General features: G+C 42.8%; 1 protein-coding gene across 3 annotated transcripts in view; it reads left to right on the forward strand.

The window, feature by feature from the left end:
• The window catches only part of SCN10A (sodium voltage-gated channel alpha subunit 10), an 82,905-nt gene that overhangs the window by 32,961 nt on the left and 32,586 nt on the right, over positions 1-17,358 (forward strand). For all 3 annotated transcript variants that reach the window (XM_045555659.1, XM_045555665.1, XM_045555668.1), the window contains 3 exons: positions 2,446-2,557; positions 9,388-9,626; positions 12,280-12,453. In XM_045555659.1, the coding sequence (XP_045411615.1) occupies positions 2,446-2,557; positions 9,388-9,626; positions 12,280-12,453 (525 nt within the window). The remainder of the gene's footprint in view (positions 1-2,445; positions 2,558-9,387; positions 9,627-12,279; positions 12,454-17,358) is intronic.

A 17,358-nucleotide genomic window follows, 5' to 3' on the forward strand; every position in this document is an offset into this window, starting at 1 on the left:
GATAAGTCCTATGGAGTTGCCTTGATTTGATGCCATGTTATTCAAGGTCTCAGCAAGAAACAGATGAACCGCTCCGATGGGCAAGTGGAGAGAGGTTAGTGAAATATTTACAGAGGTGGGGGCTGGGCTCAGAGAACTAATAAGGGACAGTGAATCACCTAGAAACTAGCAACAGTAGGGAGCTGTGATACACATATGCTGCAGGGGTAAAGCAAAGGACCAGAATCAGAATGGGGCAGGAGCTGGAGCGATGTGTCTGAGGCTTCCTGATAGACCTTGTGGCCTTAGGCAGAGGAGAACAGCTGCTCCCCAGCCATGACCCAGTGGGGAAGAAGCCAAGGGGTAAATACCTGACTTGTCTCTCCTTCCATTCTCTGATATCCTGTCTGCACCTCCCATTGGTCAAACTTGACTGGAACCAGAGGGTGAAGGTGATGCATTTTGTATAGGGTGCAGAGCAGGGCAGAGAAGGTAGAAAGTAAGTCTCAAGGGCAAACAGAGAATCATCAAAAGAGATTGCTAAAGTCAAAGCCAGCCTGCAGGGCTCTCTGGGAGGTGCCTCATCGGAAGCATTTTGTGCCTCTCTTGTGAGAGACCCCTCACCATTTTCATCTGTTCCTGAGATTATCACATTTCTAGATATTCTTAACTTGATTCATTCTAGTTAAATTATGCTACTGACAGATTAGCTCTTTAAGCCCTTCCATGTTGCATGGACCAGGGTTTCAGGCCCAGCTATGGCATTTCCCAACTGAGTCACCTTTAGTAAGTCCCTTAAATTCTCTAAGCCTCCTTGTCTCAACTTATAAAAAGATTTCTAATTATTAGAATGGTTAAATGAAATAATAAAGTGCCTACAGTTTTATACATGTCTGACAAATAAATAGTGTAATAGCTACTAGTATCATTTGCTGAGTCCTCATGTTTGGAAACTTTCTAAACTTTCTTTATATTCGTTGTGTACTGTATACCTAGGAGCTTCACTGGTGGTAGGTACTCAATAAATGCTTGTTGAATTTGTACTCAATGGTTTCTGCAGTGCTGAATCAGCTGCTGTGGGCCTTGGATTCCCTAAGTCCAGGATATATATGTGACTATAGTTAAGGGCCTGGCTTAGAACCCAGACAGAACTTCCAGTGAAGGCCCAAAGAATGAAGGGTCAAAAAGATTGTGTCAGACAGTGTTTTAGTCTGTTTAGGCTCCTATAACAGAATACCATGGCCTGAGTGACTTACAAACAGCATAAATTTATTTCTCAGTTCTGGAGGCTGGGAACTTTAAGATCAAGACCCCTGTAGATTCAGTGTCTGGTGTGGGCCCACTTCCTGCTTCATAGATGGCATCTTCTCAGCGTGTCTACACCTGGTGGAAGAGGCAAGGGAGCTCTCTGGGGTCTCTTTTATAAGGACACTAATCCCATTCATCAGGTCCCCACCTTCATGACTTAACCACCTCCCAAAAGGCCCCACCTCCAAATAACATCACACTGTTGGTTAGGATTTCAATATATAAATTTTGGGTAGGAGACAAACATTTTGTCTATTGCAGACAAGTAACAGCTGGACAATCAAGACACGCAAATGTTCCCTGAAGAAAGAAAGACTGTGTGGAACTGGATTTGGGTTGTATGTTGGGGAGGAAAGTGAGCGGGAGGTCAGGGAAGTTCATTGTGGAGTAGGAACTCTACGTAGACATCACATGCACTGCCCAGAGTCAGTCTTATAATGACTGCCTGGCACACTGCTCCTACAGCTTTCACCTACCTTTGGGAGAAAATCCAGAGAACCTTGAGGCAGCCCTATCCCCACTATGGTGCCCAGGCTCTGTCCTGGTGTTTGCAGAGGCTCAGGTGAGCCTAGGTCACCCCAGTAGCTGCCAACCTGAGCTCTGGTTCCACCCTAACTCTATGTCCTGGTCCTCATGCTTGAGCTCTTACCCCAAGTTCAAGCACCAGAGCTGTTTCTCTAAGCCTGAATGCAGAGGAACATGGCTTTACTGGGAACCTCACAATTATAGTCATGAGCCACTAATGACATTGTGGGCCACATAGATGATGGTGATCCCATAAGATTATAATACCATATTTTTGCTGTACCTTGTCTATGTTTAGATATGTTTGGATACACAAATACTTACCATTGTGTTACAATTGCCTACAGTATTCAGTACATTAACATGCTGTACAAGTTTGTAGCCTAGGAGCAATAGACTACACTGTACTGCCTGGGTATATAATAGGCTATGTCATCTAGGTTTGTGTAAAGACACTCTATGATGTTCACACAACAACAAAATCACCTAATGATGCATTTCTCAGAACATATTCCATTGTAAAGTGACACATGACTATGTATGAGACTGGCCAATACGAGACTGAATGATCTGTCTTTCCCACTGAAGACTTCAGATTGGGGGAGTGTCCTGACCTTGTTTGTGTCTCAGCAGGCATTCAATGCGGGACAGAAGAAGACTTTCTTGTCAGCAGAATACTTGAATGAACCTTTCCGAGCCCAAAGGGCAATGAGTGTTGTCAGTATCATAACCTCCGTCCTTGAGGGTAAGTGCTGCTCATTGGAATGTCCACCCACTGTGACATTGGGAGTCCCTGTGTGAGCAGCAAAAGGAGTGCACCTAACCTGTGTCAAAGGGCCCATATCTGTGTCCTGATGTCCTAAACACTCCTCTGTCTTACGCCCTAGAACCCATTGTCCTTAATCAATGTGGTTTTTTATGTGCACAACTTTTCAAAAACAGTAGAATCCAAAGAATGAAATTCCCTAATTCATCTGCTTTGTATGTATTTACAAAACTAGATTTTTAAAAGTGATCTGGCAGTCACCAGAGAATTTCAGACTACCTCTCAGGTATGCAAGAAATTTAACCATCTTTAATTTTCTAACATGACAAATTTATCCTGACACTTTTCATGGCTGTAACTTTCACAGTTGTAATTTAATTTCTGTCTCAAGCCCCTATTATGCTGAACATTGCAAGAGAGTTGAAGTAAGTGAATTAGTCGATCTAACTAAATCCTTGTCCATACAGGGTTCTGCCAATCAAGGAGGAATCCACTCAATCTCCCCAGGGCTGTGTCTAAGTTCCAAGCCAAGGGGTAGAGGAAGAGAGTGGCAATGGGTCATGGCCACCTGTCCACACAAGTTCCCAGAGAGCATGAGTGCATCCTCCTCACCCTGAGCACGAGGCCTGTTCTAATCCAGCCTTTAATCCTCTTAATCCTTTGCCTCAGGGTATGGAGAATAGGACTTTAGTCATACATACCCAGTTCTCTCTCTCCCCTGGATAAATCAAATTGTCCTGGGATAGAAGAGGGATATGGGAGCTTAGATGATAATGTTTCCTGAGACGGGGCCCTGTGTGCTTTCCTCCCTACTCTGGGCTAAGTCTTCATTTGAGGGAAAGTTGTGATAAACAATAGAGATGCAAAAAATGTCTGAAGGATTTGAAAGCAGCCAATCTGTGCTTTACTTTTTAGGAAAAGCCAGAGGTGGCGAGTCTTAAAGAGAGACTCGCATGCCCAGCAAGGCACAGAGCTGTAGAGTAGAGCTGGCTGGTAATGCAGCTGGGTAGAGAAGCTCTGAGGCAGCCTCAGAGAGAACCTGTGGCTCCATGATGGCAGCAGAGTAGCTGGGTGATAACCTCGCTACTCAAAGGGCATGGAAGGAAATTAATAGGGGCCAAAAAGAGAATTTGGAGAGGCCAAGATATGGCCCTTCAACCAGAGACCGGAGGGGAACTGTAACTCAAGTAAAATACACTTAGCAATGGCTAAGGGCCCTCCACCAGCCTTGAGCCCCGCAAAACTCAGATACCATCTCAGATAATGAAATAGTATCAAGCATTGAATTAACCAAAAGAAAGTTCCCATGTTGGGGACCTGGAGTATAAACTAAATTCAACTATGGGGGGGAAAACACCCTTAAATTACATTTTTTGCATACCTGAGTTTGTGTTTTGAGAAATGTGTGCCCATTTATCAACAGCAATATGTACAGACTCTCTCATATCATTTTTCCTCATTGATAATTATTTAATAATCACTTTTCATTGTATTAGCATCTGTACTCCTAACATGTTTTCATGGCTGCAAAAAATTTCACCAAGCTGATATGCCCACAATTTTTTTTATTGTCCAGGTGAGTTCCTTGGATTTTTTTCTTTTTCTTTTTTTTTTTTAACAGCAAATGTTAAATATGGTTTGCTTTTTTCATTTATTCTCCAAAACTGTTAAGCTTCCTCCTTCCCTCTTTTTTCATTTATTCACTTATCAACAAACATTTGTTGAGTACCTGTTACGTGTGTGGCATTGTTCCAGGTGCTGGGGATTCAGGGCTGAAGATGATATAAGCCCACTCTCATGGAATCCACATCCTAGCATGAGGGGGGACCACAGATAATAAACACAAATAAATATTCAGCTGGTTATAAGAAGTGGGGGAAAAAAACAAAGTAGGGAAGGGGATGAAGAGTGGGGTGTTGCAAAAGGGGTTATTTTAGGTAAGGGGATTGTGGAAGGCCATTCTCTCTAAGGAGACCAGAAATAATCTGAATGAAGCAAGGGAACGAGCATTGTGGGGAGACAGTTCCACGGGTGTAAACAGCAAATACAATGCATTTTGCAAGAATAAAATAGAAATGAACAAAATATGTGTCCTACACACATCCCAATGTAAGTAAGGCCAAAGAAGTCCTTGGGGTGAGTGAGAGGCAACAGAGGCAGGAGTTCAGAACACTGCTCTGGAGCCCAGCTGCCTGGGTTTGCATCCCAGCTCCACCATTTATGGTAATCTATGTGACCTTGGAGCTCCACTAACTTTTCTGTGTCTCAGGTTTCTCACTATAAAGTAGTGAAAATATACTTAGCTTATAGAGTCTTGCAAGGATTAAATGAATTAGGTCAAGCAAAATGCTTAGAACCATAACTGGCACAAAGTAAATACTTATGACATGTTGGCTATTATTGTTCATTAGGTTGTAAACTCCGTGAGGGCAGAAAAATGTCTGTTTTGCTCACAGCTGTATCTGCAGTACCTAGAAGAGCAGTGCATGGCGCACAGTAGGCACTAAACAAATATTTTGTTGACTTAATGGTGAATGAGTGTGATATACAGAGATGATATGTGGAGAGTGATGCTAATTTAAAATGATGTGAACTGATAAAAAGGAAGAAAATAAGGAATAGTTAGATATCTTGGGTTAAGACAGACTTCCCCTCAGGCCTAGGAAAGAGTAGACTAGGAAAGGCAGGAGGAACAATGACATTTTAAAGAAAACCTCGGTAAAGGTGACCTTAGGTTAGGTTAAAGAGGTCAAGGTTTTCTGAGCATAAGGCACATATTTAATAACATTCTCTGGTTGGATGTTATATCCATTATATCCATGGGATACATTAAACATGCTTCATGCTGTCAGAGTTGTAGTAGAATTCACAAAGGCCACCTCTTTGAAAGTGATTGTACCTGAGCCAATATGACCTTGGCAATTCACTGAGCTCAAGGCATGTGAACTATCTATATGCTTGGCATAAAAACTGAGATTCGACAGTTGTCCGAACCAGAAGACCAGAAGCAGGATCACAGTAGTGAGCACAACTGAGTCTCTGCCCTCATGCTTAGCGGGAGAGAAGGAAATGGACAAGTCATTACTGGAGTGCTCAGTTCTTTCTTAAAAGGGAAGTGCAGGATGGTAAGGGAGATATTGAAAGTTTGGCCTGGGGCTAAAAGGACTGCAAAGTTCCTGAAGCAGAAGAGAGCATAGTATTTGAAGGAATGAAAAAGCCTGATGTAGCTTAGAGAGCAAGGAGAAGGGCTCAAAATAAGGCTAAAGACATGAGCTGGGTCTAGATCCAAAGAACCTCCTAGACCACATTGAGGATGTGGGACTTCATCCTAAGGGACTGAGGTGCCATTAAAGGATTGGAGGCAGGGGAGCTACATTGGCATTTTATAAAGGTTACTCTGAATACTTACAAAGAATGGAATTAAGACGAGAGGTGCGTTGGCAGGGAAACCAGTTAGGAGGAAACCAGGTGAGAGATGGCAATGCCTGGACTCTGGGGTAGTGGCCATGGGGATAATGGGAAGTGGAAGGATTTGAGAGCTACCTAAGGGACAAAAGTTTTAGGACCTGATGATGCGTATGGTCTGCTATAAGCAACTAAAGGCATACAAGTGCAGCAACTCATAAAGGGAGCACTTGGGGGAGCAGGGGCTTCACTGGGGAAAGATGAAAAGGGAAGATATGAACTGAGTCTGGGACATATTGGATCTCAGGTGCCCTTGGAACATCCAGGTAGAGATGTTCACTAGGAAGTTGGCTTTATAATACATGGCTCTAGGACTTAGGGACAAGGATGGTCCAGAGATACATATTTGAAAGCAGTTTGAATATAGACGGTAATTTTGAAAAGGTGCAAGTGGATAGGATGACATAGAAGGGATCAAGTAAGAAGGGAAGAAGGTCCAGGACAGAGGTCTAAGAAACTACAACGTCTACTGATTGAGGAGAAGAGGTGGAGCCAGCAGAGGAGGCCGACAAAGACTGCATAGAAATAGGAGAAGAACTAGGAAAATACAAGGCAGAGCCAAGAGTCTTAATTTCTTCAGGAAGAATAGAAAGGCCAAGAGAGGCAATGCTATAGAAAGGTCCTGTAAAATGAAGCTTGAAAACTATCTAGGGGCTTTAGTCACAGGAATGTCTTTGGTTAACTGAGCAAAAGAGGATTGGTGGAGTAGGGGGATAGGAAGAGGCCATACTGAAGGCACTTGAAGAATGTATGAGAGGTGAAGAAATGCAGATATTGTATATATACAACATTTTCAAGACATTTACCTCTAAGGGGAAGGAGATAGTAAGATGACACTAGAGAGTAGGTAGAATTAAAAGATTTTTTTGTTTTTGTGGTTTAGGGTTTTTTGTTTGTTTTCAGCATATTTACATGCTAATGGAAAGGACCTGGGAGAATGGGCAAGATCGAAGATTATGAAAAGAGAGTGACTATTCAACAGATTCCTGCAGTGGCAGGAAAGGATGCACAAATGGAGACGTTGATCATTAACAGGAGAGGCACCTCTTTAATTATAACAGGAAGAAGGGAGGGAAGTTCTTTCTGGATCAACTTTTTACAGCAGATTCTTTTGAGGGAGGCATAATCATGTTTCAAGCTAGCATGTGTGTGATACTCTTAGCCTCTGTATCTCCCCAGTTAATCAAGATCAGCAGTGTTGAGGCTGCTTACCAAGCTGAGCCTCTTCTCCCATGGTGCCTCACAGACAGACTGCCTCCTGCCAAAATGGCACGTCTGCAAGCTTCCTCATTCAGCACTACTTCCTATGCTTCTCTCTAGTGCCAAAAATAGGTCTAGGGAAGCTCTTTCCTTGGTTCCAACTAGAGATTGTTGATTTCACTCCCTAGTGTGCCAACTTGTTTAGAGAACTACGCTTTCCCAGTTTTGACATCTGTAGTTTCCAAAATCCACAGTAAGTAATTAAAACAGCACAATAGTAAAAAAAAAAAAAAAAATAGTCTGATCTGTGGAAGAGAAATGGACACATGCATATGAAAATATATGAAAACAACTTATAACAAAATGGCATTTCAAATCCTTGGGGAAATGAGAGAGTATTCAATAAGTAATGTTGGTATAAGTAACCAGAGATAGGAAAAAATGAACTTGATCAATATCTTACTCCTTATCCAAAATAAACTCCAAATGCATAAAAATTTAAGTTTTAAATGTAAAAAGTGAAGCTACAGAAAAAAAAGGAAAACACACATAGGTATTTCTCAAGCCTTGCAGTGAGAAAGCCTTCATATGCAAGATATAAGCATAAGAAAGCAAAGAAAAACATGGATAAATTTGACCATATACAAATTTTTTAATCACCTATAGGGAAAGGGGACTGTTAGCAAAATTTGAGAGCATGTGATTATTTCTGCAAGCTCATTTAAAAAAAATGCATATGGTAAAAAGAAATTTAAACACTACAAATGTGTATGTACTAAAGACCCTCCCTGCTCCGTCCCCTATTTCCAGATGCATCCCCTCCAGTTTCTCTTGTATTCTCCAAGCAATATTCTGTGCATATGTAAGCACTCATACACACACACACACACACACACACACACAAACACACACACACACTTTTCTACATCACCACAAATAAATCTGCCTCATTCTTTTTCATAATGTACTTTACCAGTTGTTTCTTTTTTATTATTATTGTAAACAAAGGACATCACATTTCTTTGCCCACATGGACTGATATATATCTACAAGATGCATGTCTTGCAGTGGAATTTATAGATAAACCCAAAGCTATGAAATTGTCCTTCATAGAGGTGGCCCCAGGTACACATCCAGGTGGAGATTTAATGTAGGCAGCAAGAGATATGATCCTGGTGCTCAAGGAATAGATCAGAAACTGGAAATACAATTTGGGGGGAATGCATACAGAGGGTTTTTTAAGGCCATGGGGTTCAGTGGTGTTACCTAGAGAGAGAGAAAAAAGAGAGACCACAGTGAGAATGCTTGAGTTCTCCAACATTTAGAGACAAGAAAGGAAGAGGGAGACAGAAAGAGGAACTGAGATGAAGCAGGCACTGATACAGGAGAAAAACAAAACATCATGGTGTCCTATGGGCCAGGTGGACTCTGGTTTCAAAGAGAGCATTCTGAACTGTCAAATGCTATCAGAGAGAGGCAGAGTAAGGTGAGGACTGCAAATAGATGATTTGCATTTGGAAAGGGTAAAAGCCAGATGCCAGGGGCTGCAGAGAGGAAAAGAGGAGATGAGAAACTGAAGAAGGTTAAGTGTAGAAAACTCTTACAAAGTATTTCGCTGTTGAGGGAACAATAGATGAAAGAGAACATGGGGTCCAGGAAGACGTTTTTCAAAGTTGAGATAGAATTAAAGCATGTTTACATGCTGATGGGAACAGTCTGGAAGGGAAAGAAGGAGATGATACAGGCCTTGAGTAGGTGAGGAGGAAGGGGCCCCCTCACAGTGGGAGAGGTCAGGCAACCCAGGCACTGTGAGGAACACGAAGACAGAATGTGGGGTGGACTTGCAGATATGTTGGAAACTTAGAGTTAGGAAGAAGATGAAGTAAGGACATGACATAGGTAATGGGCAGGAAAAATGTGTAAGGTCAGTGGTTTGAAGGACTGGATGGGGACAGAGATTAGATTGGAGTGGCAGGATTAAAGGAGCTCAAAAAGTAGGAAATGGTAACAGGGAGAGGGAGGGCTGAAATCAAGACGTTGGAGGTGGTAGTTATTACTAAGAACAAAGTCTAGGGATGACCATGGGATGGGAGTCCAAGGTGACACATGGCTGACAGCTGTCATTGACCACCCCTGTAATGCAGAACTCGAGGAGTCTGAACAGAGGTGCCCACCCTGCTTGACCAGCTTGGCTCAGAAGTATCTGATCTGGGAGTGCTGCCCCACATGGGTGAAGCTCAAGACAATTCTCTTTGGGCTTGTGACGGACCCCTTTACGGAGCTCACCATCACCCTGTGCATCGTGGTGAACACAGTCTTCATGGCCATGGAACACCACGGCATGAGCCCCGCCTTTGAAGCCATGCTCCAGACGGGCAACATTGTGAGTGCTCTGCCGCACTGTCATGGCTGGGGGTTTTGGGGGGTGGGGGCATGCCCTCATCCGTTGGTGTGCTGAGCCAGCTAGCTGAGAGCAGAGCAGCAGTGTGGGAGATGTGTGGACACTGGGTTCAGGAGGTCAAGTCTAAAGGACACAGGCTGAGCTGGTGGAAATTGTTTTGGGATGAAAAAGCACAGGAAAGTGGACTGAGAGAGCCCTGAACTGCAGGCAGCTCATTGCTCTTTGCAGAACATAGGACAGCCCCTTGAATTCTCTGGGTCTCAGTTGCCTTTACCTTGAAATGAGGATAAATGTCACTTTCCCATCTAAAGATAATCTATGGATTTGTAAGCTTCCTCCAAGCTTAATTACTTTTATTACTGCAATTAACAATGGCCATGATTTTCAACGCTGTCACCTAAGTACAGAAAGAGTAGGGGAAGGAAGGGGAAGGTAGTGGAAGGGAGGGAACATGGAAACATGTCTGCAGTTGTAACAAAAGCATCAGGGAGTCAGAACTTTTCTTTTGCACCTAGTTTAGACATGATACTGCTTTAAATTTTCCTCCATTATCTGTTAGTATTACTTACTTTTAACAAGGTACAGTCCATACTGGATTTCATTACATGCTGAAAAAAGTATCTGACTCAGGGAGGGCAACTGCCCCCAACCTTGCCCCTCCCACAGGAATGACAACAATAGCCAGCTTTATTTGAATACTTACTCAAGTCTGGACATGGTCTTAGATGCTTCCCATGGATTATCTAATTTTATTCTCATAACAACCCTGTATGGTGGGTACTATTATTATCCCCTTTTACAGATGAAAAAACTGAGACACAGAAGGCTAAATAATTTGTTCAAGATCATACAGGTGAGTAAGTGATAGCACCAGGATTTGAAGCGGACGGACTGGCTCCCAAGCCCACACTTCTTAACCCCTAAGCTAAATCACCTCACAGAACGTGCTGTTATGTGTGTGTGTGTGTGTGTGTGTGTGCACACGTGCGTGTGTGTGTGTGTGTGTGTGTGTGCGCGCACACACACACACACACGATAAGCAGAGGCTAGGAAGGATCTGGGTCCATAGCAGCAGGGTCCACCGCACTGGAAGTGACCTGTCTGGTCTCCCAGGACCACCCAGCTTTCCTGTCCAGCACCTTATAGCTGCAGGCTTAGGTAGGGGGGGGTCCCGGAGGAAATGTGACTACTTTTCCCTAGAAACCTGCCCTCCCCCATAACCTAGGGGTGTGAAAGGGACTGCAGTAGGTTCCAGAACACTGTGGAATCAGCACGCCTGATGTTTTGGCAGCACCTAGGCTAAGAGGTCACATTCTATTTGAAGTTGTTATGAAGAGGGAAAGTGGAAATAGAGGAAAATACTTATTTCTAAGAAGTCAGCCTGGACCACAGAGGATCTTATGGAAAAAATCTTGGATCCCACACCCTCATTTTACAGTTGGAAAAGCTGAGGCAAGAGAGAGAAAAGGCCTGTCTCACAGTGTCAGAGCACGGTGCCATTTTTAAAAAGCAAGAAAGAAAGGATGTGTTGCCTGTGTCTGGTGCCTGTGATGAATCGGGTGCTTTGCGAATGTTACCTCAGCACCACAACAGCACTGTGAGGATATCATCACCCTCACGTCACAGAAGAGAGCGCTTAGACTCAGAGAGGTTAAGGACCCTGCCCAAGGTTGCACAGCTGGTGAGGGTGGAGTCAGGGTTGACCCAGGTCTCTGGAAGATGCGGGACCTCAGCGCTACCGCCCACCACACCACACCGGCTTGCCTACGGAGGGCGCTCAACACAGATGCTCTCAGTTGCACAGCTGCAGTCTGTGGCATTAGGCCAGTCACTTAAACTCGCAGCCTGTTACCTTACCAGGGACGCAATTGCCTGTTTCCCAGGCTGGTGAGAGGCTCGGATGACAGCATGTGAAGGAAAAGCACCTGACTCCGGTCTTTGCCTTCTTCCTCCCCCGTCTCCCTTCCCTGCAGGTTGAGTCTGGTCCTGGCCTCTCTCAATGTCAGAATTCTGCCCTATTTGTGACAACTAAAGACACTCAGAGCTGAAAAGAATCTTAGAGACAATGTGTATTGTTCTTGCTAATTACTATTATTTATTAATGAGTTAGCATCTGCCAGGCCCTTTGCTAAGCATTGCACATGCATTAGCTCATTTTATGCCCATTACACAGATGAAGAAATCGAGGTACCAGAAGGATGCATTACTTGTCCAAGCTTACATACACTCCAAGCTAGGGAGTGGCTCAGCTGGAATTTTTATCTGGGTCTGTGTTGTCTCACAACCCATACTTTTAAACTACTGAAACAGACTGACCCATCGTTGACACAATTACACGATAATAATTATCCGAATGACTGTCTGCTTACTCCACTCTTACCATCACTCACATGGAAAAACGGAAATGTGGGCTCTAATGCACAGTCCCCAAGCACTGGTTCAGAAATTTCTCTATTCTGTCACACTGACTGTTCCCATAACCAACCCTCAGGAGCACACAGATAATATAGAAATGAACAAAAACAAAATGAGAGGATTTGCTATTTTGCAAACAAAACATTTCCTTGTTGCCCTTTTTGTCATTGCCCCAGACCCCAAAGACCCCCCTGTGATGAAAACTTGTTTCCATCCCCAGGTCTTTACCATATTTTTCACTGCTGAAATGGTCTTCAAAATCATTGCCTTTGATCCCTACTATTACTTCCAGAAGAAGTGGAATATCTTTGACTGCATCATCGTCACCGTGAGCCTGTTGGAGCTGAGTGTGGTCAAGAAGGGGAGCCTGTCTGTGCTGCGGACCTTCCGCTTGGTAATGTTTTCCCTTGGTGACCTGGGGACACTCCCAGCTGGATCCAGGGAAGCTCGCCCCTGGGAGCAGACACTGTCCTTAGGGGCCCCCACCCCGAGTCCTTGTGGGAGGGAGGCAGGACGTGGTTCCTGGGAGCCTGGAGACTTGGGTCTCTGGTCCCAGCTTTTCACTGACACAAAGTGGTGACGTGCCTTCGCCTCTCTGGGCCTTGGACTCCTCATCTGCACCAAGTTCTCTTATGGCATCACAATGGCAACAATAACCTTAGCAGCTAACATTTATCGAGCACTTACAATGTGTCAGGCATAGTGCTAAACCCTCCATACAATGTGCCTCATTTTATGCTCACAACAACCCGGAGAGATAGCTGCTTTCAATATCCCCCTGGGTAGACGAGGCAAACTGAGGCAGAATGACTGAAGGATGACCCAGAGTCTCCCCGCTGCCAAGTGAGCAAACAAGCCACAGACTCGTATCTCAAATCCATGTTGTCTGACTGCAGAGTCCCAGCTCCTTCCTGCCTCCATGAGATCATACTCTGATCCCCTGGTGCCCCAAATCACAGCCCCAAGATATCACGCACCCCAAAATCTGCCTCCAGCTAGCCTCACATGCCATGCGGGCCCTTCTCCAAACTCAGCCCTGGGACACCACCCTCTAGGGAGAAGTTCCCCTATCCAAGTCTCTGCGCCCCCATTGCCTTGCAGGCCACCCTCTTGTCAGAGCCACGTTTGTCAGCCAAATCTGGCAGATTCCCTGGAGGAGAGTCTGGGGTCTCTGGGTTCTCCCAAGTCCCCAGGCCATCTGGAGGAGGTCTGGCATCTTGCTACTCTTGGGAGGAGGCAAGAGGCCTAAAGAAATGTCATGACTTGTTAGTTAGCACGAACCCCTTGACCTCAGGATGCTCCCAGTGTCCAGCTTTGGAGAGAGGTGACAAAATGAAGGAGATAGTGTCCAGCAGTCTCACCAAATGCCAGCTGAAAGGTTCTGACAAGTGTTGGGCAATCCAGAGGTTGAAGAGGTCGCGTGGTGCAGGGGAGCAGAGAGACACCAGGACAGACTGTCTGCTTGGGGCCCTACTCAGGGGCCAGTGAGCTCCTGGGCTTGGTTAACTGGATTAGGGGCAGCAAACTCAAATGTGCCTACAGGCAATGAAATCAAGCTGGCTGAGGAAGAGGCTTGGGCACTGGCTATTTGCCCCCAGTAAACAGGCAGAGATGACTCAGTCCCACCTAGGCAGACCCAAAGCAGTGCACAACTCCAGGGAGGGGGATGTACACAGAAACCAATGTGACTTATGCCAAACAGGTGGCCTGTCCATTATTGTCAGAGTTTCTAATTTTTCATTAAAAACCAGAAATCCAGACTTTTATGTGAATATTTTAATATTGGCTACTAATTCAATTTTTAATAAAACACTCTAAAGCATGTCCTGAAACACATCTGTGCCATGAACCGCTAGTTGATGGCATCTGCCTAAGCTGATGCTGCCCTCACCAACCCAGGGAGGAGAAGGGCAGAGGGGGCTTCAGGACTCTATCCATAGCCTGGAAATTTTAGAAGATCAGAATTAAGTCACATTTTTAGAAGGGGAGATTTCTCTAAGGAGCTAGAAAATGATGATAAGGCACCTAATCTGATGGCCAGTGTAAGACCTCTCTGCACAATCATCCAGGGAGCAAGATTCCACACCTCCTGCACCCTGGCAGGGCCCACAGTTAGTTTTCTAATAAAATAAGATCATTTTTGGTACACTGGGGGAAACAGAGGCTTGGTGTTTTAAGGTCTGCATGCTATTTCTGTTCTATCCTCCAAAGTCTAAAGTCTCAGACAATCAAAAACAGGCAGGTTTACTTCACAGCCTGGTCCTACAGAATTCTCCAGGCACATACCTCTCTCCCCACCCCCATCTTCCTGATCTTAGCATGCTGATCAGCTCACAACTCCCTAACCACACCCACCAACCACACACTTTCCTGGGGTCTATTCCACTTCCCTCAGACCTGGCTTAGATGTCATGGTCCACCGATATTATTATGGCCTTGAAAACAAACTCAATCACATTTTCCCTCTGCCTTTTTGCATTTTTGTGTTTGGCAAAACCCTACCCTAGAGTTGAAGTAAAATATTTCTCTCTGCCATGCCTGCACTTGAGCTGTGGGTATTACTAGAGAAAAATCACACAGCTTCCCTGGTCGGTTTCTTGGTTTTAATTAAAAGACTTTATTTTTCAGGACAGTTTTATATTTTCAGGGAACTTGAGCAGATACTACAGAGAGCTTTCCTATACCAATCCCCGCCCCCCCAAACACACACACAGATACAGACACACACATACATGCACACTGACACACACACGGTTTCCCCTATTAGCAACATCTTATGTTAGACTGTACATTTGTCACAAGTAACTTTTCAGTGCTTTCCCACAGCTCTGAGAATAAAATCCAGAGTCCTTATGATGGTGTACAAAGTTCTGTTTAATCAGACCCAGCCCATTTCTCCAAACAGTCTCCTCTTGCCCACTTTGCTCCAGCCACAGGCCTCCTCCCTCTTCCTCACATATAACAGAGCTTTTCCTGGATTTGAGTCTTTGTAAATTTATTCACTCTGCCTAGAATGCTTTTCCTCTCATCTTCACTTAGCTCACTTACTCTCAACCTCTGGGTTGAACTCACACGTCACCTCCTTCAAGAGGACCTCCCAAACCGCATATCCAAACCTCATAAAATTAACCTGTTTTTCACAGTTTACAATTATCCTCCTATTCCACAAGCCAAGAACCACATTTTCCTTCTTTACCATTCTATCCCAAGGACTCAGCACAAGGCCCAGCACATACGTAGGAACGCAACAGATATTTGTTGATCGACTAAAGGATGGAAGGAAGGAAAGCAGGGTGGAGGGAAGAAGGAAGAAATGAAGATTCCATGTCTTCCTTCTTGGTTTTTCCTTCCTCCAAAAAAAATGACATCACTTCTCTTCCTTGCTCCATCTGTTCCATTAGTCCACTGGTGTATCCTTGTACTAATAGCACAGTCTTAATTATTGCAGCTTTGAATATGTCTGTGTCTGGAAGTAAAGTCATCCACCTTGTTTTGTTCAAGAATATCTTGGCCTGCACACTTTCATACTCTCTTGAGAATCAGCTTGCCAAGTGACATACCCACATACACACAAACCTGTTGTTTCTTTCCATTGGAATTACTGTAATCTAGAGGTCAATTTGGGAAGAAATGTAACCTTTACATTATGTGGTCTTCTGCTCTGTGAAGATAGTATATTCTCCATTCATTTCAGCCTTTTAATAATGTTTTATAATTTTTCCATAGCTTTTATAATTTTCTTGTAAAGATTCTTGCATATCTATTTCAATGTCCTTTTCTAACTTTTTTTGGCTAGCATTTTTATAGTTAATATTTTTGTATGCAGAAATGTCTGTTATTAGTGCTAATGATTTATTCATATACTGTTTTAAATTTTTGAACAGTCATATCATGTGCAAATAACGAGTTTTGTTTCTTCTCTTCTAATCATTATACCATTTGGTTCTTTTTACTACATTACTGTGCTAGTTAGGACATCCAGTACACTGTTGAAAGAAGTGTTAATAGCAAGCACCCTTACCATTTTCTTGGTGGCAAGGAGAATGCTTTCAAAATTTTCACCAAGCCTTATGGCAGGCTTTTTTAAAGAAAAAGACCTTTATCAAACAAAAAAAAAAGAAAGAAAGAAAACCTTTATCAGTTTAAGAAGTTCTCTTTTGTTAAGAATATTTATCATGAATGGTTATTTAATTTTATCAGACAATAGTTCTGCATGTATTAAGATAATGACATGATTTTCTCCTTTAATCTGTTAAAGTGGTGAATTATATTAATTGATTTTCAAATGTTAGATCAACTTTGCATTCCTGAGATAAATCAATCCAAGTTGATTATGATGTATTTTTAATACATCTGAAGCCTCAGTTTGCTAATAATTTGATCAACATTTTTGCATCCATATTGATAAATAATATTTGACCATAATTTTCCTTACTTGAGTTGTCCTTGCCAGGTTTTGATATAAAGGTATCAAGGTTATGCTAATCTTTATAAGAAGAGCTGAGGGATATTCCTCTTTTTCTATCTATACCCTATCTTTAAGTAAAATTAGAATTATTTGCTCCTTGTAGGTTTGGTGAAATTCACTAGTAAAGCCATCTGCAGGTCAATGTTTTTCACTACTGATTTAGTTTTCTTAATGATTATGAAACTAGTCACGTTTTCCATTTTTCAAATTGATGTTGGTAAGTTATATTTTTCTAAGAATTTTCCTTCTTATCTAAATTTTTAAGTTTATTGACATAAAGTTGTGCATACTATGCTTTTATCTTCTGAGGATCTATAGCACCTGTACTTATGTCACCTTTTTCCTCCTTATTAATAATTATTTGTGCTTTCTCTCATCATTTTTCATCCATCTTGCCAAAGATCATTAACTTAATTAGTTTTTTCAAAGAACCAACTTTTAGCTGTTGATCTTCTCTATGTCATTGATGTTTTACTATTTTAATTAATCCTGCATCTTATCTTAATTACATCCTCCATTCTACATAGTTTGTTCTTTTATTACTTCTTAAGATGGAATTTTCAGTCTATTTCATTTTCCAATATATTTATTTAAGACTTCAATTTCCTTCTAAGAACTACTTTAATGTGTAGAATTTCCTTATTTTTCTAAATAATTCCTTATTTAGACTTGATTTATTCTTTGGCTCAAAGGTTAATTGGAAACATGGTTTTTCATTTCAAAACATATGTGGTATTTCTAGCTATCTTCATGCCATTGAGTTCTAGCTTAATTATATTATAGTCAGAACATATGCTGTATTTTAATGCTTGAAATGTATTGATAATTTTC

Source organism: Lemur catta, chromosome 1 (genome assembly GCF_020740605.2).
Source record: "Lemur catta isolate mLemCat1 chromosome 1, mLemCat1.pri, whole genome shotgun sequence".
NCBI classification, from domain to species: Eukaryota; Metazoa; Chordata; class Mammalia; order Primates; family Lemuridae; genus Lemur; species Lemur catta.